General features: G+C 41.3%; 1 protein-coding gene across 2 annotated transcripts in view; it reads right to left on the bottom strand.

Moving 5' to 3' along the window:
• Positions 1–26,363, bottom strand: part of CNTNAP5 (contactin associated protein family member 5) — a 741,254-nt gene that overhangs the window by 304,507 nt on the left and 410,384 nt on the right. For both annotated transcript variants that reach the window (XM_081814618.1, XM_081814619.1), the window contains exon 10: positions 24,259–24,430. In XM_081814618.1, the coding sequence (XP_081670744.1) occupies positions 24,259–24,430 (172 nt within the window). The remainder of the gene's footprint in view (positions 1–24,258; positions 24,431–26,363) is intronic.

The raw sequence follows: 26,363 nt of genomic DNA, 5'->3' as shown, positions 1-26,363 counted from the left end.
ACATGTGTTGGCTGATTATTCGGGTATTAAGCCTTACCTTCCTAAGGTAAGGTTGAAAACAATAGATTTTAGGTTCAATCTGTTAACCAAATTCTCCTCCCAAATGTCCTCATCTCCTCTAAACAGTTGTGAGGTGAATCTTTCTCTTTAAAAGTAGCCATCTTTCGGGGCACCTGGGTGGCTCAGTTGGTTAAGCGACTGCCTTCAGCTCAGGTCATGATCCTGGAGTCCCGGGATCGAGTCCCACATCGGGCTCCCTGCTCGGCAGGGAGTCTGCTTCTCCCTCTGACCCTCCCCCCTCTCATGTGCTTGCTCTCTCTCATTCTCTCTCTCTCAAATAAATAAATAAAATCTTTAAATAAAAATAAAAAAAAATAGAAGTAGCCATCTTTGGATTTTATTTTATTTTTCTTAATTTGCAAGTGTCAGGGGAAAAAAAGCATTATCTCCTTTAATTTACATTATTTTTTTCAATGCTGGATAGCTCTTCTTTTTATTTTCTTTATGTTTTCAGAGTATTTTTTCTTATTTTACACATTGTTCCTCTACAGTCTTTGCCAGTGTTTCCCTGTCACACTCCTTGCTGTTCATGTCACTTGTGAAGGCCATTGCCACTTATGCAGTGGCATTTCCAAAATGTTGAATATGTATGTACTTTGACTTAGCAATTCCACTTCTTGGAATAATGCCCCAGAAATACTTTTCTTACATGCACAAAGATATTTGCAAAATTATTGGGGCCCCTGGGTGGCTCAGTCAGTTAAGCATCCAACACTTGATTTTGGCTGAGGTCATGATCTCGGGTCGTGGGATTGAGCCCTGTGTCAAGCTTCACACTGAGTGTGGAGTCTGCTTGGGATTCTTTCTCTCCCTCTCCCTCTGCCCCTCCCCCCACTCATGCTCTCTCTCTCTAATCAATAAATAGATAAAATCTTTTTTAAAAGATATATATATATATATATAATTATTATAATCATCAACAGCTTAAAAAATGGAAACATAGTCCACTATTTTGGGAATGGTTAAAGAAATGATGCACCTCCATACTATGGCAATTTATGAGGAAATTAAAATGAATACCTACATCTCTATGTAAGGATATTGGAAAGTTCTACATGTGTAATAAACTATTAAGTACAGAAAGCACATTGCAGAGTATCATGTGTAGCTTCTGCTGTTATTGCCCTCATTGTTATAAAGAGAAAATAAGGTCTAGAAGGAAATAGTCCAAATCGGTAATCTGTTAATAGTGGTTAAATGTGGGAATAAAAGTACCATCCCACTCTTTATTTATTTCTGAGTTGGTCATGGCCTTATAATGAAACTGGAAATAAACATATACATGGGCTTACATTCACATTTTATTTTGCCATTAGACAACAACAAAGAGAAACTCATTCACTTAAGAAATGGTCTCTAAGGAGAGCGAGTCAGGCTGTCCCAAGACATTCTCAGCTCAGGTAGGAGATCAGCTGGACAAGAGAAGTGGTTCAGTTGAATGAATCTTGTTTTCTTCATAAAGCCACAGAGGCTCAGTGAGCTCCCAGGTCACCTGCTGAACAGAGCAGGCACTCAAATCCAGGTCTAACTGACTACCTTCTACCTCCTTCACTAAACTGTGAAAATAAAATTCAGTGGGTGAGGCCTCTGTTCCTTGGAACAAAGCCCACCTGATAATACACTCCTAATGATCACATTCATTATGACCCTCTATTGATCCATGTAATTTTAAAAGTCTCTTGTAAAAATTAAAAGGAAAGGGTCTTTTGTCTAAGAAACTCAGCACAATGGTTAACTGTGTGTCCCTGAGTATCTATCCTTCTATTACAGTTATTTAAACACACACACTCTTAGACACATGCACACCTCCCCAAAAAAAACTCCAACCTGAACACAGCTAGAGGAAGTCATCTGTTTAGATCAGCCTAAAAAAACACTCAGTGTATTTCTATAAACACCCACAGAAATATTTTTTTCCTCAGTATGAAATTTCCTTCTTCCTCAGTCCCCATAACAGACTGAAATGAATAGGACATCTATTGGCAGGCCTTTGAAATTCCCAAATGTTCAGATAAATGGTTACCTATAAATGAGTCTGCATGTATTTATGCTCCATTGAGTTACTTCCCTTTTTAAGAATTCTCATCCCTTCTTTATACAGTTGAAGGTCAGTTTCAATTTCTATATGCTTTCCTTAGAGACAAAAAGAACAAAACATTTCAATGGTCCTCAAAATGTAAGCTGACTAATGTAAGCCTTTTAATGAAGCTCATACACTAAAAATCAGCTAGGTTGTGTTCCTTTGTCTGTTTGCTTTAATTAGCAGCCAACTGCATTGATCTTATTTTGGTCAGATAGCTTCTCTGAAAGCTTTTGAAACCTATTTCTATGCCTCTCCATTCTAACAATTACCATAATCCCATTTTACCCCCCCCCCCCGCCCAGTTGGACCTTCATTATAATTGAAATTTGTTGTAATTACAGCAGATGCAGACATTAAGGAATTAAGTGAATAAAAAGAAAAGTGTCAGAAGTCAGTTTCCTAAATTTCCCGGGGTCTAGTTCACAGCAGGGAGCCAATTGTCAATCATTGCTGAGAAGATCCCCAGCAAAGCAATGGTGGTCAAAGGAATTTGCTGTGCACATCAGTGATCCCAAAGTACTGCCCAGCTTCCAGACAGACCCCAGCACCCACAGTAGGCAGGCCTCCTCCCTGCCCTGGCTTTTGATGGCAAAACAGGAAGGTCCGCTTTCCATTCATCTGCAAACCTAAAGTTTATGACCAAGAGATACTAGTGCTTTTCAAATGCCATTTCTTCAAAGCAGAGGATGTTGTGATTCAAGAATATATCAGTGTTATCTATTCCAATACTGTTAATATGAGAAGTAAACTGAGACCATGAAACTAATACCAAATCATTGCTACCTGGTTACTTGACAAAGATACATGTCCTTTTTCTCCAAATAACAAAATAATGTTTTAAAAAAAATCACAAGAGAAGAGAATTCCCTATTAGCCTGATATGAATAATTTTTTTAAAATTATTTATTTGTCAGAGAGAGAGAGAGCACAAGCAGGAAGAGCGGCAGGCAGAGGGAGAAGCAGGCTCCCCACCAAGCAAGGAGCCCGACACCAGACTTGATCCCAGGACCCCAGGATCATGACCCAAGCCAAAGACAGATGCTCACCCGACTGAGCAACCAAGGCATCCCTGATATGGATCATTTTGATGAAATAAGACAAAATTGAATTTCCCTAATCAATCCATTTGTCTCAATGGCCTAGAAGTGCTTCATTGGATGGAAACATACCACATAATTTACAGACAGGCTCTGTACTTTATGGGAGAGAAATTTGGTCTGGGTTTATCTACTACATACCAATAAGGTAAAAGGTTTTGTGTGCCTTCCAGTGGAATGATTTTGTTTAGCATCATGTAGATGACATCTCAATTGTTATGTTAAAGTTAATCAGGAAATGCAAACAATAGAGTTTTCCAGATTACCGGAGTGGTCTTATTCTTAAAATTTACACCATCACTCATATCCAGCTAGGAATGGGAACAATCCTATTGTCTGGCTCAGTGCTTCTTCAATTTTGTTTAAAATGTGATACAGTAGACCTGGGGTAGAGACTGAGGTTCTGCATTTATAAGTTCCCTGAAGGTGCCAGAGCTGTTGGTCCTCACAGTGCAGTGAGGGTCCAGTTGAATACAAGTTCAAGAACCATCCTGTAGAGATGGGTCAGAGGGGTTGCAAATTATGGAGATTTCTTTTTTCCCTTTTCTAGTTCTTGGGCTCTTTTTGCAAATATTTATATATATATATATTTTTTTAATTAAAACATGATAGTTTTCCAATGTGTTATGTATCAGATTTATTTATTTATTTGAGAGAGAGAGTAAGGGGAGGGTCAGAGGGAGAGGGAGAGAGAGAATCTCAAGCAGACTCCCCACAGAGTGCAGAGCCTGACACAGGGCTTAATCCCAGGACTCTGAGATCACGATCTGAGCTGAAGTCAGAGGCTTAAGGATTGAGCCACCCAGGCACCCCTATATCAGATTTTAATACACTGCACTAGCAATTTGCTAGTTTTGTGCTCCAGGTTAACCCGGGAGACCTGATGTCAATCTTCTTCTGCCTTCCCTGTGTATCCATGGGAATAAGAACATACTAGTGTCATCTATGAGGAGGAATGCTGCACTGCACCAGCTGGGGGCCATGGGGTCTGCTCAGGCCCCAGAAGGTAGAGTGGCTGAAGGGAGGCCTTTGCTACTCTTAAACCCACTTAAATCCATTTAAGCCCAGCCAAGCTCAGGAACATCTGCTAGCCACATGCTCTTTTCACTGCATAATAACAGAGCAAGAACAAATGAATGGATGAACATGATATCAAAAAATTGTCATATTATAGAAAGCGGAGCACTGACTATGCATTTATCTGGCTTTTGTATTTATAAGGAATGAATACGGGCCTCATATTTGAAGTAAAAAATTATACCTACTTTTGAACACTTCTGGATAAATCTTACTGAAAAATATCAGCTATTTCAGGGGAAGGCATTCAAAACCTGTATCTGTTGGCAGTTACTTATCTATGTGAATCAGGAATTTTTAAATATTTAGAAGAGCTACATAAAATGAGTCCTGAGGCTAACACACGACTGCAATGTGTGACCCGCTCAAGGTGCCTCATTGATTTCATAGACCAAGGGCAGAAATATTTAATTTGATCCTCAAATATTGCTTTTATCTTTTATAGATAGTCCTATGATTTTATTTGGCAAAATAAAAAAAAATTCATTGCTAAAACAAGAAAGAAGGAAAACCTCTCAAATACAAGACAAGAAGGACACAGATTATGATTGGGTTCATCAATCTCCTTTCAGGTTTTATTATCCAGACTCCTCCAAGGTTTTATTTTCTAGTGGATACTATTGCTGGCCAGGCTGGCCCTGGCTGTTGTGGTCACTGCCATGGCCCCTGGAATCCACAAAGAGTGTGAACAGACAGGACACCAGCAGGGTCTGGATTATCTGGGATGTTGATCCATTTGGGCATGTTTATAAGGTTCTCTTATTTTTCACTTTAAAGGTCATGCTATCAAATTAAACTTGAGCTGCTGTTTAAGAACCAGAGAATTAGGGGCTCTACCAGAGGCTCTCATTTTTGAGCCTGCTACGACTGAGGGCTGGTCTGGGACCGTCCCCTTGTGTCCTTGCAGAAGGACAGCATGGGCTCCTTCACAGAGGGGACAGGGTGCACTCCAACAACCCAGACTTCAGATTAGGGAGATCCAAGTTCAAATCCTAGTCTGTCATTTTCTGGCTCATGTCACATTCGAAATTACTGATGCTTTTCTGGGCTTTAGTTTCCTCTTTAGTAAAATCAAGGCAAAAATAATCTCTAAATCATTTTGAAAATTAAATAAGGTCTGGCAGAACACGAATAAGTGTCAATAAACTCATTATTCTTTTCATGTATACTTGCAGGGGGGTTCTGACTCAGACCCAGACTGTATTTTCTTTTCTTTCTTTTTGTAACAGATATGTTTCTCCCAGCACATGAAGAGAGAGGTTTGGTCTGCAAGTTGCTAAGCTCAGTTTGCTACTCGCCCTGTCTATGCAGATCTGACATTTCCATTCTCTGTTGTTAACCTCAGGAGCTGCTAAGAAAGGTCACACTTCATCTTTGCTCATTTAAGTTTCATCAGTGTCCTGTCCACTTGCGGAGCTAACCAGGCTTCCTGGAGGGAACTGAGCAGGCACTGCTCTGAGTTAAGCTCTGTGTCTGGGGCTTGAGAGGTAAGGTAGCAGAGACCTGAACCCCTCAAGGGCCATGTCCTGCCTAGCGGTAATACCACTGGTGACCACAGGTGGTCGCTAGTGATAACCATCCACAGCCCGTGAACAGTTTCCTTGGTCCCTGAATTTGTGCCTGTTCTGGGCATAGGCCCTGAATCCAATTTCATCTAAAATGCTTTGACCCTTGCACACGGAGATTAAGGAGAACACAAAAAAGAAAGAAAATACTGAATCCTTCCTATGATCGTTATATATCTGTATTTTTTTTTTTCCTTTTGGCTTGTTTAGATTCTTCATTATCTAACACACAAGTATGGAAAATATGATCTGAAATGTCTTATATTCAGGAGAACCTTAGTGGAAAATACTCAACATTTAAGCCATCCTAGGTCAAGGAGGTAGACACAGGTTCACAGAACACAGTTAAGAGCGGAACTGCAAGGATCAAGGAGAATGGGGATACAAAGCAGGTGAGTCTGTGCACCTGAATACAACCAGGGGATGGATTCACTGCTCCCTGTCCTTTGCTTTGCTCTGTGGGTTGACTTCCCTCACTCTGCCTGTATCCTAACTTCCCCACCGCCACCCCCCCCCCACCCCGAGGCAGGGAGTATGGCTGTGAATGGCCAAGTTTGGGAATCTAAGATGTCTTATATTAGAAAAGAACTTTTCTCGCTAATGTCAAGGTTGGGACTCCCCAGAGGGCACCAATTTGGCCAATGTTGACAGATCTGTCCACTCTGGCCGAGGGCCAAGAACCATATAAGAGAACAGAGTTTCCACAGACCTATGTGGTGGGAAGGGAAGATAGGAGGAGCAATCCCAGATAATAAAGGACAAGAGGTCCTAGACACATAAAATTATAGATGGCCTCTAAAGGACGGCCCACAGTCCTAATTTTAACACGTAAATCTACACACTGCCTGTATTCACTGTCTTTCACTTTTGCATAAGAATCTTCTCCGTCTGGTGCCTGGGTAGCTCAGTTGGTTAAGCGTCTGCCTTCGGCTCGGGTCATGATCCTGCGGTCCTGGGATTGAGCCCCACATCCAGCTCCCTGCTCAGTGTGGAGTCTGCTTCTCCCTCTCCCTCTGTCCCTCCCCCCTTCTCATGCTCTTTCTCTCACTCTTTCTCAAATAAGTAAATGAAATCTTTTTTTTTTTTTAATATAATCTTCTCTGTCATTTTAGGCTCAGCTTAAGTGATATCCTAAAACTGAACACTTGTTCCAAGCCTACACTAATCTGTCTCTTCTCAAAATTGATAATCCACACTGCAATGTTCAGACAGTAAATGCTCAACAATTGTATTTTTATTCAGTTGGAATCGAATGGCATGCTGACAGACAGTTCTTAGTTGACTGAGGGCAACCTGGCATTTCTGTGTTTAATATTTCCTGCATGGCTAAGAAAAAGTTGCTTTCACTCTCTCCTACTTCTTTGGCAGATACCTCTAGTCATCCACTGCAGTCTTTCACCTATGAGTCTAAACTCTATCTTGGAATCCCTGGGAATATTGTCTGAAGCCACCATCATGGTGGACACAAACACTGCAGCCTATCTGTGAGCTCTAGGGTTTTAGAAAATAAATCATACACTGTGCTCTTTCCTTTTCTGCCTGAATTTTCCCCAAATATTTTTATATGTGAAAGAATGTTAACCTCCCTACATTTTATTAAATGCTACACTTGGTGTGCTAAACTTAGTGCTAGGTTATCACACTAATTATTTCAGCTAATCCATAAAACAATCCTGTGAGGCAGTTATCACTATCTCTAGGAAAGTGAGGATAACATATTAAGCAGCTTATTTAAGATTACAGAAGTGTAAAAGGCAGGCTGTAAATCCCAGGGTGTACAAATCAAAAGCAGAAGTTCTAGGCATCAAAATTAGATGGAATTCTTCCTGAATGGAAAAATGTTTGTTTTATTGAGAAAAAGGAAAAGGAAGGCTAATGTCTGCTTATGACTGTCTTGTTTTCTTCAAAGCTAGCTTTTGAGACAACTTTGTCTCCACTATAGACCACCTCCTGATGTTTACTCTGATGTACTGACTATACATCAGGGCAGCATTTCCAAAAGTTTATTTTGTAGATGAGTAGTCTGTGGAAAGAAGGGTTTTGTGGTCAAATATATTTGTGAGGTTGTGAACTTCTTCTAATTAATTCCCCTCTTGCACAGCCTCTAGTGCATACTGCACGTTCACACACACACACACACACACACACAACCACCACATGACTCATTGAGAAATCCTGCAGTAAAGAAACCCATTTAATTTTACTTACTCCAGCATTTCTCAAACTTATTTGAACAAAACAATCATTTTTCAGAGAATACCATTAACATCAGGCAGAACTAAGAGTGTTGTTCCCCACTGTGTAGAGAAAATCTGGATGCGACTGTATTATGATGAGCAAAATAAGGAAATTTCTTTGTTTAATCTGCTGACACAATATTTCTGAGTGACTGATCAACAGACTTCCTGGGGTGTTTGGTAAAATACAGATTCCATGTCTGCATCTCATTGGGACTTAATCAGAATCTCTGGGATTGTAGAGTCCAGAAATCTGCATTTTAAAAGAGCATTTCAAGAGATTTTTACCCATTCTAAAATTTAGAGCTATTCTCCAATACGGCTGGGGTCAAATTTTAAGATTACTTTTTAAAATTATTTTTAAAGATTTTATTTATTTATTTGAGAGAGACAGTGAGAGTGAGAGAGAGAAAGAGAGAGAGCACAAACCAGGTGAGGGGCAGAGGGAGAACCAGACTCTCTGCTGAGCAAGGAGCCAGATGCAGGGCTAGAACCCAGGACTCCAGGATCATGACCTGAGCTGAAGGCAGACTGAACCACCCAGGCGCCCCCAGATTACTTTTAATCCATTGGTAGCTTTGGAATTGTGCTAAGTTAACATCTGCAGTCTAGTATGGATCTTTAGTTGAGGATATGTGTGCTGGTACAAATACTCAGGTGAAGTCAAATATTTGCCTAAAGGGACCCATTAGGTGGCCTTTACCTTGGAAAGCCTCCCATCCAAGGGTTGGTCTCAACCTGCAAGCCCTGAAATCCAATCTTCCCAGATTACCAAGACTGTTAGTCTCCAGTATTATGGCTCATGCAAGCAAATCTAACAAGACATTGGTGTTACTAGAATTCCAATTTGTGGATTTACATCGAAAAGTATAATTTACAAACGGCCTGATATTTCCACCCAATTGTCCAATATGCACTCTTCCTGTAGGTAAGTAAGCTTCATGGATTGCAAAATATTAGAAGGTCAGTCAGTTAAACTTGAAATCAGAATAAGGGTGGTTCCAGGATTTCTGGATTTAATGCCAGTACTGTCTGACAGATTGACTGATTCAAACCCACATTTGTGAGTGAACTCACACAGCTTTCATTGGCCCCCAGTCTACTCTTTACTCCAAATTGCTTGGATTCAGGCAGGCAGATTTTAGAGATCTATCAATAACTAATTCTAGCATTTTCTATGATACTTGAGATTAAAGAAAAAAAGTGAAGATTCTCTTCTTTAAAAATAAATTAGAAACTAAAGCCTTATTGATGATATATAATTAAATTATAAGTACATATTTGCTCAAAATATATCCTTATTTTGAAGGTAATTTTGAACTTGTATCAACAGATACAGCAAAAGAATACTTGACGTAGTAAAGTTATCTTTTAGTCATATAAAGTTCTTGAAATTTTGAACTAATAACAGTTAAAGCACTTGTCTGCCCAGGATCTTGGGAGAAATTAAAGTAGAGTGATAAGCTTTTCTCTTCTGATATACGTGTCTCTGAGGAAAGGTATAGAAAGGTATACCATGGTCACACACAGCCTGGGCTGCTATGGTTGACATTATATCCACTCACCGGGTATTGATTCTGAGGCCCAAACCTAATCTTTAGAGTTACCCCAGGTGCAGCCCCAGGTTGCTGAACTAGGAAAAAAAATATAGTTCCATGGGGACTGGCACAAGCAGAGAGTCTAGTCCTGTATTATCCAATACGGCGGACACTAGTCACACATGCCTATCTAAATCTAAATTTATTAAAATTAAACTAAGTTAAAAATTCACTCCCTCTGTCATAACACCCACACTTCAAGTTCTCCATAGCTGCTAGTGATTAGGTGTAGACAACATAAAAGAGATCATTTCTATCACTGCACAATGCTCTATTGGGCAGTCAAGGTCCAGTCCAATTAGTATTCAATTCATTGAGTCAAACACTTATATTACATCCCCATGCGCTTCATTCATTCCTAGGGAGGGAGAGTCAGATCCATGATGGTCCTTCACTCTGACATCAGGAGTACTAGCAATGCAGGGCATTTGATGCCATTAATTTGGGTATAATTTAGTCTGACTTAGATGACGTGTAACTTCAAGATAATTCATTAAAACCTATGAGATGTTTGGCTTAATTGAAAGGGCAACACTATTCCTTTTATTTCTAAGTTGCTTGAGAGCCCATTAACTTCTAATGAAAATACTTGCTATATAATATATATAATCTTGGAAAAGTCATTTAACGCCTATAAATTTCAGTTCTCTCCTTTATAAAATGAGAATGGTTTATTTTAAACATTTTAATATAGGTCTCCATAGATTTGAACAAGACAATTAGTAGAGGATAAAACCTAGCATGGCACCCAACCCATGGTTAAATTCTACTAAATTTAGATGATTCAAGGTATAGTATAGAAACAAATAAGAGAGAAACTTCATAGGAAAAGAAAAAAAAATATATCTTCCGTGTGTGTGTGTATGTGTGTGTGTATATATATATATATGTGTGTGTGTGTGTGTGTATATATATATATAAAACAAAGAAGCTTTAGATGGCATTTGGCGAAAGTTGGAAGTAGCTCTCTATGTTAGAAAACACTAGAGAATTTGACATAGCCCAATGAATAATAACAATGTTTAAGTCTCTGCCAGGCACTTCAGAAAAAGAAAGAGAAAAAATAAAGACATGACAGAGTATGGATTGTATATGATTCCAGTGCTCCCCCGGGGAAACCTTTATTCTTCTTCAATGACTTAACCTGCAGATAAACAGCTGACAGAGTTACAGACACACTGGTGCCCCCTAGGTATCTTTTTTTTTTTTTTTTTTATCCCACTCCTAATAGGTAAACAGTGCCAATTTTACAAGCCTTCCCAACTCAGTCTCCGGGAGGCTGTTTAGAGCTCACTGAATCCAGGAGGCATGCTCCCCAGATCCTATTAGCAGGAGACTGGTGACATCCTTTGATAATCACCACAGATATTTTCTATGTTTCTCGAGACCCGGCTTCTATTCAGACTCGCCTTCTCTTGCAGAGCTGCCCCCCTTTTCTCCCTTAAAGCATAAGATTGTAATAAGGATAATGTGCTCACGTGCTTCCTTCCACTGTAATATTTATAGGCTACATTGCTCAACTACACTGCTATGGTTTGCTTGTCTAATTTTATGGTGGCCTTGCTAAACAAAAATACTCTTGCTCGCTAGTGCTTACAGAAGGAGCACTTAACACCACGTGAACATTGACAGCTGACACCAGCTGCTTTTATTAGGCACTCTAGCTATTCAAATAGAGCGATACTTGGTGTGAACCACACTGGGAAGTTTTCAATATGAGAAAGAGGTGAAGGGCTTTAATTCCCAAATCGTGGGCAACCGTCTCCAGAGTTTGGGATGTGCAAAGATATTAAAGATGAGTGACTTTCATTCCATCTCTTGAGAAGGTACTACACCCAACTCCAAGAGAAGGGTTGAGTTCTGTCCATTACACATGCAGTTCATCCCCAGCTACTGACAGCAGATGCTGTGAAGGTTCAATTTATTCAACAATAATTGCAAAGCATGTGCTCTCAACAGAAGGCAGAAGTAGGCATCAAGAACTTTCTCTGGGAAGGCACAATACAAATACAAAACAGGTAACAGTAATGATTGGGGGCTAAATAAAAGAGAAAAGAAAGCACTAGAGACAGCCACATAAGGAAAGGTCTTTGTGAGCATCAGTCATAGTCAGAGAGACTTTACAGAGTAGGTGGGATCCAAAGGAGTCTTTGAGAGTTGGGCAGAATTTGGGCAAAAGGGACATGGAAGGGAACTCCAGCCAGGTGCCTGGGGCTGGAATGAGACCCGCTGCTATGGGGCAGGGAGGATGTCCACTTTGGGAATGCCCCTCCACTGTTATTTTCACTTCTGCTTGCCTGTCAAAAGGTAGCTCGGATGTAACTTCATGCCCCTCAGTGCCACTAGTGTCCCTGTGTACAATGTCTGCTATTTTGTCTGGCTTTCTTGCTCTTGAGCTTCCTGCAGGAGGAGATTATATGTATTCTGGAACACAGCAGATGTTTAGTAAATGCATATAGATGGAATGGGAATGAAGCATTAATACAGGAGGTGAGGGAAATAGGAAGGAAAAGGGAGGAGAGGTCAGGGAAGACCTCAAAAGGCAAGCAGGGGGATGTGGATGCTTGTGTTTAATGCCTTGCTCCATCCAGTGAGAGGGCATGTGACGTACATGTGCAGAATCTGAATTTCGCCACAGCTAGACTTGTAATAAAATATATATTTCGGGAAGCAGGAGAGAGGTACGAGGCAAATTGCCACTAAGAGAATAGTTCTCTGCTATTTTATTTCCCTATCTCAAAAGTGGCTCTACATTTAGGATAATTCTATCAAGAAAAGTTGTGTTATGAATTCACTATGATGTGGAGAATGAAGTGGTTGCAAATGGGAAATTTAATGCAGCCAGGAGCTCGTCTGTAGGGCCTCTTCTCATGGGTCCCCATATGACCATGCAAAATGTGGATTCCAGGAAAAGACATCATGGCATCACAGCTTTTGGAACTGTGAGGATTCGCCCTGCTCTTTATCAATGCTTGCCTCCCCTCTTCTTCTCAGATGTCTCAGATGTTGAAGAATTATTTAATATCACTGGAAACAATAGTAATTTGTATTACCCTCCTTACTATTTGCTCAAGTGCCTGCCAACCACATGTTCTCATCCCCTCCTCCAGTGTGTGGATCTTCTCGCAAGAACCCCAGAGTTACAGCTTAGCATGAGTAAGCATGGTAATTGGAATGACCTTTAAAATGCATATGCCTCCTGTCACATTCAGATTCTTGGGCTTTACCAAAGTGCCAGCTGAAATATCATTCCCACCTTTATACTGGTGTTTATTTTGGATGGGAAGACATGGACTTTTTTTGTTTTTTTGGTTTTTTTCTATTTTGCTAAGCATAGGGGCAGCCTATATTATATTAGAAATGTGCTACTAGAAGGTAAAGGTAAACCCATTAGCCATGGCAGCCAGGACAGCCTATGTGGGGGCTGGGATGAATTAAGGGGATGTTAATAATTCCCAGCACACTAATGTTTGGGGAAAATTTAGGGAATTTGTTTTCAGTTAAAAACCCAGTTAAGAAGTTTTTTCCCATGAAAGAAAGCAGAATTTTTCACTACTTATTACCTAGTCCCCGCAGCAAACAGTGATTTCAGCAGAGGACACACAGGCAGGACACTGAGATCAGAATCACCAGCCAGAGCTTTGTATGAGGCATTAGAAAGGGCAAATCTCTGAGAAAAGTCACTGATCCAGATTGGTTCTGTTTGTGGATTCTGAGGACAATGACACCCATTTCTCCCTTTCCTGACACAGGGTCCCCACCCACTTAAAAACCAGCTTCCCTCTCAGTCTCTCCTAGCACTCTGTGTATTTGCTTCATATCAATCCTCATATTTGGGAGCACATATGGTTATGTCCAAGATTATCTGGCCAATCGGTGTCTCTCCATGGAGCTTTCTGAAGTCAGGGGTAATCTACTCTGTTTAGCACATAAGTACAACCTCAGCTCCTATCCAGCCCCTGGTCCAGCAGAGATGTTCCAAATAAAATATTTGAATGAATGAATGGATTATGTATGAATGACTCACAATAGTAACCTACAGACTCCTGATCCAAGGACACCAGGAGACCACAGCAGGAGAAAAACCAGCAACTGTCTGTCGTGTACACCCTTGGATCTCCGGGGGGGGGGAATGGCCTGGCACAAGTGAGTCCTCTGAAAAGATTTGCTGAATAAATGTGTGGGTCCCACAGGAAGATTAGTAGAGCATGGATGGTCTCTCAGCAAGCAGGAACAAGATGTGCACCAGGACTCTCTGGATAGAGTCATATTTTGCGTACTGTGTGTGTAAATGCTTGTGCAAGTTTGTGCTGAAATGCTGAAGCTGATGCATCCAATTCTCATTCCAGAGTGGGAGGTTCTGGCATTCTCAACAAAATGATCTGGTCAAATCTATAAACCTTGAGCTGCTTAGCACCATCTGGGATTATATAATATTGAAAGCAGGCATAGCCCCTTACCTAATTATTATAGTGAAAATTATGCTTTTCAGTATGGATAAAAGCAGGTAGCAAGATGATAATGACATTTTTGTCATAATAAAGTTAATGGTGTTCTGGACACACGAGGTATTGCATAAGGGCAGAGACTATAAAGTTTGATATGTTCATATTCTCTTGCATAACTATCTGCTTCAGGTGTGTAATGCTTCCCTTTGCATTTTCCAGGTGTTGAGATAATCTCCTGCTCCGTCCACAGTATATCCCAATGTTAGGAGAGAAAGACCCTAGTAAATCATGTTGAAGCGATCTGTTGAAGATGAAGATAAACCTGGAGGGAAGATTTCAAATCTGTAACTTGAACCAAGTGAAAACATTAATCACTTGTCCAAAAAATAAAATAGGTTATGTAGGTAAATTATTCAGAAAAGTGCCATCTTTTTCTGCCTGTATATGGGTTTTCTAAAATCTGGCCTGCTGAGATACATACAGACCCATCCATTTCTGTCTCTCTTGCTTTTAACTTTAAGAACTTTTATCTTCCTTCTCTCTGTCAATCCTCACCACAAGTCCAAGAGGGAGGCAGTAATAATATCACATTGCTCTCATTTATCCCCCTAGAGTGATAAAGAGCCTCTGTTGTCCCGTTTGACCATGGAGGAAGCTGAGAGGAAGAGGTTCAGTGACTGGTTGTGTCCAAAGTTAGGCTCAAGGTAAAGAGCAGGGGCTTCACCACCTTGAAAGCCTGAGTTTGATTCTGTTGTGAGGTAAATTCTTGAATTTATGTGAAGGTGGATTTTCCTCATCTGCTAACCAGGAAAGCCAATGTTCCATTTTGTTATGGTTACAGCAGTGGCCCCCTATCATCACACCCACCATACACGTTACACAGGCAGGAGTGGGGCCAAACCCAGCCTTCAGAAGTCCAGGTCACAGTAAAACCCCAGAGGCCAGATTCCAGTTCCGGGAACTTCCTGTGAGATATCTTAATGCAAGATAAAAATAGCAGAGAACTGATTTTAAATTTAGGTTTTGCTGCAGAAACAGGTGAGCACATTTTATCACAGGTCAGATTGCTTTTTCCCCAACTAAAAACATATTAAGCTCCTTTTCTTTTCCAACTGTGCCCATAAACAGTGCTTACAACGAGCCACCGATGAATGCTTTTGTAGTAGGGAAAAATAGTGTTAAAGGTGACAAGAGCTCTGTCTCAGTGGCCCCATGAGTGGACATCAGTGTAAATGAGGAAAAAACTGAATGTGGCATGGGCCACATGAAAGGCACACTCTTTAGAGAACAGGGGAAACAGATGGGAGGCCTTCCTCAGAGTGTTGGGTGAGGCTTAGTGATGTAACGATTGTGAAGGGGGGGAGAAAGAAAAATATCTTTCTTCTTATTAATTTAGAAATGTTTTCTGCACAGTTAAATATAAGCACTGCCTGCCAGAAGTGACTTGAGAATCTAAAATAGCCTTTTTTCCCCATGTTTTGATACAGATCAAAAGTTTGCCTTGGGGGGCGCCTGGGTGGCTCAGTTGGTTAGGCGACTGCCTTCGGCTCAGGTCATGATCCTGGAGTCCCGGGATCGAGTCCCGCATCGAGCTCTCTGCTCGGCGGGGAGTCTGCTTCTCCCTCTGACCTTCCTCCTTCTCATGCTCTCTGTCTCTCATTCTCTCTCTCTCAAATAAATAAAAAAAAAAAGAAAAAAAAAAGTTTGCCTTGGTTTCTATATCATCTAAAACATCTGAATTTCTTAGCCAGTATGTCTCAGGAGAGATGTTCCAAGTACCCCCTGATTTGGAAAGACATTTTCTTACTGCCATCTGAAGGCGCACACCTCACCTTAACCTCATAACTATAGCTCTCAGAATGAATCCTTCATCTTTGGAAGCACTTATGAGCATTCACCCAGATCATTGTCCTGGCTTTGTTTCTTGCATCAGTATTTCAGTTTACTGGTTAGTGAGGGAAGAATCAGTCTCACCACTTTCTGATGGGACAGAATGAAGTGCCACCTTTGGCTTTGTTGGTACTCTGTGGTTTCCATGAATCAAAGGCATCCTGATGCCCTTTCACATGCACAGGTAGATAAGTACCATTTCATCAAGATAATGATTCACTTTTTCTTGTAAAAACAAGGGATGAGAGAGATGACGTTGGTAACAAAACGCAGATGTACTCGTTGATGGTCACTTATTCAAATCAAAGCCAAGTTCCATATTCCTTCAAACTCCGTCTTTCCCCTGACTTTCAAAGAAGTCTAACATAGGTGGTGGGGAGAGTAAGCCTCATTTAATAAGAGGATGAGTAAATCACTATTTTCTAGATCAAAGGCGCTTATAACAAGTCCACTCAAAATCTACCTCCTCAAGACAATCATTCCGAGTTAGTTCTGAGGCTCCTCCATTCCCTAACCAGTCCAAAGATATAAAGGTGGAGGCTTTAAGCTCTCTGAGCATCAGTGTGTTTGTCACAAGGTTGTGACAGTGAGCTGCTAGGATGATAACCCTTCAGGCATCTGTGGGGAGGCCATCTGTCGTGGCCCATATTCCTTCTCTTCCTGCAGTAATACAACCAGCTTCATGACTAGGACACAAGACGAAAGCTCATCATTTTCTACTTTGCAATCGTGCTGAAGAATGTAGGATGCCTCCTAACTACAAAGTTAGAAGTGGTTGAGTGCAAGGACAGGTCAAACCTCTTCAACAAGACTCCTTGGTTTGTAGCCAGACTCTGCTACGTACTTGCTGTGTGCCCTTGGACAAGTTACTTAGTGCCACTCTGTCTCAATCTCTTTCTGTACAATGGAATTAATAATATTACCCACCTCATAGGGTTGTCATGAGAATATCATACACACACACACACATACACACAATATCCTGGCACGCAGTAAGCATTTTTTAAGGATTAACTATTAATATGGCCTGTTATTCAGATTTTAATCTGTTCTGTTTGCTTCAGGTTCCCTATGGCTTTGACTTTAAGTTCTCTTTTACCCATTGATGCCAGTTTTTCCCATGCAGGCAAACACCCAGCACCTCACCCATTCTCAGTCCCAGCATCATGCACTCCATCCCACCTGAAACAGCCTTGACTGACCTTCCTAAACCCAGCCCATGCATCAACTTCTTGAAATCTTATTTCCTCGGGCACCTGGGTGGCTCAGTTGGTTAAGCGACTGCCTTCGGCTCAGGTCATGATCCTGGAGTCCCGGGATCGAGTCCTGCATCGGGCTCCCTGCTCGGCAGGGAGTCTGCTTCTCCCTCTGACCCTCCTCCCTCTCATGCTCTCTGTCTCTCATTCTCTCTGTCTCAAATAAATAAATAAAATCTTTAAAAAAAAAAAAGAAATCTTATTTCCTCAGTGATAGTCCCTTGATTTGCTCTGAATACCTGGGCACATCTCTCCTCTTTCTCTGGCCTTTTGGCAATAGGCCCTCCACCTGTCCATGGACTGAAGTATCAGCAAAATTTAGAGTTGAGTCCTGGCTCCAACGAATACCAAAAATGTGACCTCAGGCAGCTTACTGAACCTTCCTAAGCAGGGGTGGTTTTATCCTTAAACTAACAATAATAGAGCAACCCCATTATTCTCAAATCTGAATGTGCATCAGAATCACTGGGCGAGGGCTTATTAAAACTCAGGTTGCTCCCCTTTCCCCAGTTTCTGACCCAGAAGGTATGGGTTGGGACCTGAGAATATGTATATCTAACAAGTTGCCAGGTGCTGGTCTGGGAGCTGCATTTTGAGAACCACTCTGTGGATTGCAGGACTGCAGAAAGAATTAAATGAAATCATATTTAGAGAATGTTTGCTTAGTAACTATTACATAAACTATAACCTTTCCTTTTCCTCCATGAAATCAACTAAAATGATAAATAAAAACAGCAGAAGTGCTCTTGTTTTGATGTTGGCTCCATCCCATGAGTTAAAGGAGAACACCATATTGTAGCATTTCTCACTTTAGAGTTAGAAGCTCAGATTGTGTGGGCATTGGCCTTACAATGGCTTTTCTGGCACCCAATGGAAAGACTTTCAATTTTAGACAAGAACTAAAACATATGCATTACCATGCAATGTAATCTTTTTATATAGCCTACTGTTTTTAACAGACTCCCACACACAGAGTGGGTTTTTAGCATAAGTCTGTTTATGGAAGGTCATCCAAAATAATGCTTCTCCACCCTCAGTGTTTACAGCACTCCAAACTCTGAACCAAGAAGGTAAGAATCTTGACCGGAGAGTTTAGCAGATGCTTTTCTTAAATGAATGTGTGTTGGGGGAATAGGAAGTGGTTATGGAGTGAGAAGCTACATTTCATAACTTAATCTGGCTGCGAGACATTTTACAGCAGAGTTTCACATGTGATTTACTCATTGGAACAAGCAAATTGTTTCATTTTTTAAAGGGTCAAAGCAAAAAATTCTCCATAGGATACAATAGCAAAGACCCAACTTCCATATCTGGCTTTGCCATGCTCAACTTAGACTTCTATTACCTTCTACGCAAAACCAGAGCTGGATGATCTTTGAAGATGGTTCCTCAATACCATCACTCTGTGAGGAATGGAGGCAGGAAATGGGACACATGACCACAGAGACCCCTTGCCAGGCACCAGGAGACCAAAGGGAATCAGTTTCTATCAATCTTTACAAAGATTTGGAGCAATATGTTTTGGTGGGTGGAGTCACTCTCATTAGAATGGCACCACCAGCACCCACAGGGTGTGAGGCTTGGGTAGAGGGAGAAAGATCGGAGCTATAACCTTGAGGAGGGCCAGCAAGTCAACTGTCCCCCAGATAACACAAAGACAAGTTATGGTTGTTGGCAGCTGCAGCCATTCTAAGACCCACACTCCCTCCACACCAAAATTTCCCTTCACTCAGGCACCCCTGAGATCCGACTGTTTTCATTTATACTCCCAAAAGTTTTGTTTGTAATGGGGAGGAGGGGAGAAGCTGAGTGACAAAAACCAGGGAAGTCTGGAGGGAGATGGAATTCAATTGTGCCCACCCCCCAACAGTGTCCCATGGACTGATTTCAACACCTCTTTGGAGATGGACATTGAGACAGCATTGCTGGAACTTTTCAGAGACCCTGTGAGATCCTGATCAGAAGGGCAGCTGCTTGGGGGTCCAGTGGGGGCAGAAGCCATCCCTCTCTCCCACACTTATACCACTTTTGTACAGAATCTATACAATTCCTTGACCTCCAGGATCAGAGGTTTTAGTGGAGTAGAACTCAAAGTCTGCTCCCATGATCAGCCCACCAGCACCCCGGAATTTGTTAGAAATGCAAATCCCCTGGCCCACCAGAGTAAAATCAGAAACTCTAGGGGTAGGGCCCAGTAATTTGGCTTTTAAGAAGTCCTCCTGGCCATTCTGATGTAAACATGCTGGAATTTGTCTGCAAAATTTAATGAGACACTTACTTCCAGGTTTATGTAAATTCAGGGTCCACAGGTGTATGAACCAGGAAATAAGGACTGCCTTAAAGTCTGCGCCCTTGGCATATCAATCACATACTTTCCTTATCTTACCCAGGCCCCGAGAACCAATGCTTTCCTTATCCTATCCAGGCCCTGAGAACCAAAGACTGCAACCCTGGCACCCAAATTGATGGGCATTTTCCTAATGGGTGGTTGTTGGTGGCCCAGAGGAACAGCTTCCCTGAACAAGTGGAAATCAAAGTGCAAAGGCACTGACTTGAGGGCACATATGAGGTATATCTATGGGGATCCACCCCAGAAGCTATAGGGATCTCTTGGCCATGGTGGGCTGGAGGAACTTCAGAGGGAGACCTGAGCCTTCTCCTTTCCCCATGGAATCTAGAGAGCTAGCAAACCTTTGGCTATGGGAATTAACATGGAGAACATGTACTGAGTAGCTACTGCTTGCTAGACATGCAGCTGAGCACCTGATTTCTCACACTGTCTCATTTAACTCTCATTGCAAAGGTAGGTTTTATGATCTTAGTTTTGCAAAAGAAGAAACAGAAACAAAAAGGGTAAATAATATGTATCATATCTCAAACTGATAAGTAGTAGACTGGGAATTAAACACATTCTATCACCTCTCAAATTTGCTGCCACCTGCATTGAGATTAATGAATTCTCCTAGGTGTGACTTCCACCTGCTCCCCCGCCCACCTCAGACAGTGGCCCTGTTTGCTCCTCTAAGTTTGGCTTCACACCTTGGATCCAGTCTCTCAATCAAATCTGTAGACAACATTGGGTGTTACGCTTCTCCTACCCTGGACTTTGGACTCAGCAAGACTGGGCATGGCTCCTCTAACTGACTTTGTAGATCTTTCGACAAAAATCCTGGGGAGAGGAACTTCCTGACCTGGACCACCAGGACTTACTTCACTCAGACCCTGCCTGACCCTGCATACCACTTTGAGTGTCCCCCTTCTAAATGAAATCTCATAGGGTACCTAATGTTTACAAAGAATTTAACTGATTATCCCTAAAAAACTTTTCTGTGGTTAGATAGAAGATGGGGTTGCTTGTGTAGGAGCCACAGACACACAATGCCTGCCATTTCCAGGTCAGTGCCTTTTGGGTGGAAGTATAAGGGAGAGAACCTGACGGTGTTCAACTCTGAGCCACAACTTTAATCCTGTGACCGTGGAAAAAATGACACATGTCTCCAGGTCTTAGTTTACCCTCTTTAAAAAAAATTGAGACACTGATAGCGATGTACTACCAGGATTTCTGCTGCTCTTACCACCTCTTACACTACCTAAGTATATACATAAGACTGCCCAACTCATTTAGTCAATACCTATCTATGGGTTTGAGTACCTGAGGGTATGATAAAGCTGTTCATGGAATGAAGCATTTATTGAGGGTGACTTTGTTCTATGTAGTTTAGAATATCATGTCTTGCCAAGAGGGTTGTAAGAGATAAGTGCAGGGGTCTAGGGTGTAGAAAATGTGAGGTTGAAGATTCAGTCCACAGAGGAGGGATATTACATGAACATCATATTTTAGAGGTTTAGAAAGACTATTGAAAGTGTGTGGGATCTGCTAGGAATGCTCTGTCTTGTCCCAAATGTGATTCCTAAAAGGGTGCTCTACCTCTTTCTCCTAACTCACCCTTGGACTGCCAGGCACTGGGCAGTTCTACAGATGGAGCCTCCTAAAGCCAGCCCTCTTTGCTGCCCAACTGGGGGCCAGGCCAATTTCTCCACTTCCTTTCTTCCCTGAGACCAGAAGACTTGGTAATTTGCCCATCATTGAAATGCAAATTGTTAGTTTAGATTCCTTAATTCCTGAGAAGGGATCCTACCAGCTGTTACCAGCATCGTCTCATGGCTGGTCTGTGAATTTGTTCAGGATGGGCAGCAGAGGCACCATCTCAAAGGCAACCTGCTTAAGGGACCCCCACTAGAGGAAGCTCTTCAAATTTTGGAACGTCTGCACCTCTTCTGTGAATACTACCTTGGTTTTCCCACAGTGACTGGTACTGAGAGCCTTAAAAGACACTAAGAGGGCAGGGTCCCTCTGGCCAGCCAGGTCAGCTCGCTCTGAGGGAGACGGAGGGGTGGGACAGGCAACCACAGAGAGGCCAGGAAGGAGGCTTGGGTCTCTATAGCCTAAGAGGAAGGGGCAGAGAATTGAGTCTGGGAGAGAAGAGACTCTTAGGTCAGATGAAAGGCTGTTCTTCTTGGACTTTCCAGATGGAGCACAATTAAGAAAAAAACACAGCCAGGAGAAAACACACACACACACACACACACAGAGCCAGGCTTCTCCACCCCAACCTCTTCCACCACACACCACCCTATCCCCAAGTAGCAAGCTCCCTCTAGACAAAGACTTTGCATTTGCCCTTAAATCAACTTCAATTGGCCAACACATTAAAAATAAAACACACAACTTAGAACCCACCTGCTTTTCTAACTCCTGCCCCTCTCCAACAAATGTTAAATACAAGTTCAAGAAACAATTAATCAAGCAAAGCCTTTTACCACAGTATCCACTTCTGTTAGAGGTGCTGTCTGGAAAATCAAGAAAAACCGTACCATTTACTCACTAAACTAAACACAATCCCTTATTATACAATTAACCAAAACACAACTGTATGTAATACAATTATACGGACTACAATTACACAAAAGTAATGATGCAGTATAGATGGCAATGACTTTCACGTAATCGAAAATAATGAGAGCATCCTTGATTAGAAATTAAGGTATCATAAGAGATCCCTATTGATAAATGTTCCCTCTATTGAACTCCACTTTGCAAAAGGCTCTGCTGGCTGATGAGGTTGGATGCTTCCCCCTCGTTGTTAATAAAGACTATAGGAGTGGCAACCATTCTGTGTAGTATCTTTTATTCTGAAGTCTCTAAGCTAGCACATTCTAATGAAGCACACATTTTATTACCCACTTTTCCAGCTGGTCAAATAGAAAAAAAAAATGAAGTAGAAGAGCCAAGAAGTCTGGGTGATTTGTTGAGGATCCCATGTGTAGTGGTATTAACAGAAAAACATGCACATAAAGCTCCATCAAATTATATTGGTCATTCCGAGCATCAGAGGAGACTACAACCTGCAGAGCTGATTTCTGTGCTGCTCAGGAGAGGCACCTGCTACTTCTCATCATTGCTCCCCTGGACAGGGGCAGTTACCTTCCCAGCTCTGGGCTGGTTCTCTTTTAATCCGTCCTTCTTACTTTTTCCTGAGTACTCTTTCTAGGAAGCACGTCTTATACCTTCCTTCCTGATTCTCACCTAGCACATGAGGCCGCATCCCACAGGCACACAAATTTCTTCATAGTTGCTACTGGACCCCATCTCTAACCATATTCACACCACATACTCCACAACAATGACCTTCCATCTCCACTGAGCTATATTTTATTGACTCTAAGACAGTCTTCATTGTAAGACATACCATTATTTTATATGCCACTAAGAAAGAAATGTTGCTGATTGAACAATGATACATCAATTATAAAATTCATCCCAATATTAGAGATTTTAAAATGAAAAACCAGCATCTTGAATTGATGAAATACTTGCCAGCCATGATTTCTCCTATTTCTCTGCCATTTCTGACACTGCATGCAGAGAACTTATCCAGAGAACAAGTTTTGCTTGTTCTTTAAGATCCAGCTCAGCACCACTTCCTAAAAACCTTCTTGACCTCACTCTCCCTAGGGCCAGACTGAGTTATGGCTGCCCTGTGTCCCACAAATAAGGGTGTACTTCTTGGGCATTCATTGCACTTTATCATAACAGCTAATTTATTCCCTGATGAGACATGAGCAGAGACCCTGTATCACCAACACATAGGCAAGTACTTAACACATATTATTCACCCATTTAATAAATGGTATTTTGACAGGGATGAGCAAAATTGTGAGAATGAAGGAAGTAAGTGCTAGAGATAAAACATGGAGAGCATGATAAACCTGGCTGGAAATTCAGAATCAGTCCTCTTTAACTTTCAGCAGCATGTCTTTGAACCTAGAAACTTTATAAGAGGAGTTGGAGCCCAGAAGAAATAAAGAGAGAAACCGAGCTTCTGCTAGATTTGTGAGTTGCAGAGTATAAGTGCTGATTCTCTCTGTCTGTGGCCTCTTCTCTTCTGGGCCACAGAAGCAGTGGGTTAGGGGTAGCAACAACAAAGTTCAGCCGCCCCAGGAGTCACTGCACTCTGGTGCCATCTGAACCTCTGTTCTAGACCCTGAGAGCCTGACACTCATTTGCCCCCATTAGAAAGGATGCTCACTGCAGTAGAGAATAAAATGGTTTAAGAAAGAAGTAATCCTTCCCTCCTTTATGCTTTACTTTTAACTTCAAAGTAATCAAATGTTGTTTATGCATAAAATTTTAATCCTGTCACAAATTTGTATTTTGATTTAATTTGCATATCCCATTTACTGTAAGTCAACATGAAGAGAGACTCAACTAATTTAAACCATTTTTCTCTGGGCCTGAAATCCTTTCAGAAATATTTTCCATTAGGCAACTCAATTATGTCTAATATGGCTAATGTCAGTGGATTAGAATTTTGCTTAAAGAAACTCATATTTAGAACAGTGAGAATGGGAAGGGGGTGGGAGAACAGAGAAGAGACAATAATTACCTGTCTTTGATGCTACACAGATCAATGTGTAAATCACTAAAATTCCCCAGGGAACCTTGCTGAACTGAAATGAGGTCCTTGGGCTGGTTATCAATAAAGATGAGCCTCATGCAGCCTTGGAAAGCCTTAATGGGATTTAAACATTGGGAATCGGTGAGATTGTCAGGGCACCCTGTGGGACAGAGAAAAAAAAAAATGAAGAAGAATACTGAAATGATCAGTCATTTCTTTGGCGACCTATTGATGGAGGACCTGGAGGTCTAATTATTTTGGGGCTTTTTCATTCACAGCAGTGCACGCATTTTTGTTGTAAATCCTAGCATTCTCAGAGAAGGGATGGAGTTGGTACAAAATGGGGCATACTCAATCACTGTACAGAACAGAAAAAAAATGTGTTAAATGGAATATCAATACTATAACATTTATCTCATTCCTCTTTCTTTTCACCTATTGGTCAGCTATCCACCATTCTGTTGTGTGGTATACTTCACTCATCCCAAGGAGGCAACATATTATAACTACTTGGGAATTTTGGTTCTGTCTCAAAACATGCTTTAAATGCACAATTCAATTCTGAGTTACACTTTCAAAGGAAATTATGCTTTGGGTAAGGATGGTGGCAAAGTAATTGTCTGGTTAATTGTTAGCATTAATAGGCTTAGTTCCTGAGAAAGGTACACAAAGGAACATAACTGGAATTTTGAAGAGTTGCACAAAGCAAATCCTGGCGCCAAAGGAACTAAGGGTTTAAATGCACATAGTTATAGGGCTGTAATAGCACACATGAAAGGTTAACACCATACCTTTTTAAAGAGCTTTCTTAAAAAAAAAAAAAAAAAACTGCATTGCATACTGATTTAGCATAGCTTGCAACCAGGACATACCTGCTTCTCATTAAGACAGGTACAGAGCAACGTAGGTATATGAGTGCTTGTGCTCTTTATAAACTCCATCCCGATGGTTTTAATAGGTTCAGAGCATATGGGAATGCAAGCTTGAAAACATGGCAATAACCTATAAATAATTGGGAATTATTTCAGCCATTTCTAATAGACAGTCACTGCTGGGCTGAAGCCCAGCAGCTGGTTAACAGCTCACAGGCACACTATAAAATGAAGAGAGATGCTACAAGTTCTAATTGAAGCTGTAGAGAGAATTTATGTAAGTTGACTATTATTACTCAAACTCATTTTTCACCTCCCTTAAGTTTACAGTCGACGTGTGGGGCACTTCTTTAAATACTGTTTAAATCACAGATAAATCTTCACTTTATAAACCCAGTGCCCCCTAAACTTGGGGAAGGCAGACATTTCCCCTTTGAGGCATTTTGGATGCCATCATTATTGAACATCGTTTTCCCCAGAAATAAGTACAAGAATGCTTCTCTCTCTTTGTTGGTGAAACATTTCATGTGGTGCAAAAATCATGCCGTCTGTGAAATGTACCTTTGGGGCCCCCGAGAACCTTCTTCTGCAGACTTTATGCTACATTCGCTAGCATCCCTTTGCTGTCCCAACCTAGTGGGTTGTGGAGAACACAGACTTGGAGGTGTATCCTGGTCCTAATATTTATACAAGTGACTTCATCTCAGCAAACACCAGTCTTATTATCTGTGAAATGGGGCTAAGATTGCCTACCTCACAAAGTTACCCCATGAATTAAATGAGGTAAGATCCCTAAACCATTTAGAGCGAATGGAAGTTCTCCCTTCTTGGAGGAATCCACTGTCCTTGCATACAAGGGGAAGATTTAGAATGAAGGACAGAGGCCCTTCCTGGGGCCTTAAAATCAAACCACAAAAATACTGCTCTACGCTGCATCTCTTCCAGGATGCCCCGATATGTATGCTAAATCTGCGCCAAGACCATTTTGTATTTCAAAGCCTAACCACATGCCATGACATGAGAGAAGTATTTGTAAATTCTATTTGACAGACTGCACTTTATAATTTTATATGATGCTTCCCTTCAGTTTCTTAATGGAAAAAGAATTAGCAACCTGAGAACAGGTCTAGTCCATTCCCATATTTATAAAAGTTGAAGCCCAGTTTGTCCATTCCTTGCCCTGTTGGAAGCACTGGACTATACACTTAAACTCTGACCTTA

Source organism: Leptonychotes weddellii, chromosome 3 (assembly GCF_054177405.1).
Source record: "Leptonychotes weddellii isolate Sample4059 chromosome 3, ASM5417740v2, whole genome shotgun sequence".
NCBI lineage: Eukaryota > Metazoa > Chordata > Mammalia > Carnivora > Phocidae > Leptonychotes > Leptonychotes weddellii.
Note: the sequence above shows the minus strand (reverse complement) of the source record. Positions and strands in the feature narration are given on the sequence as shown.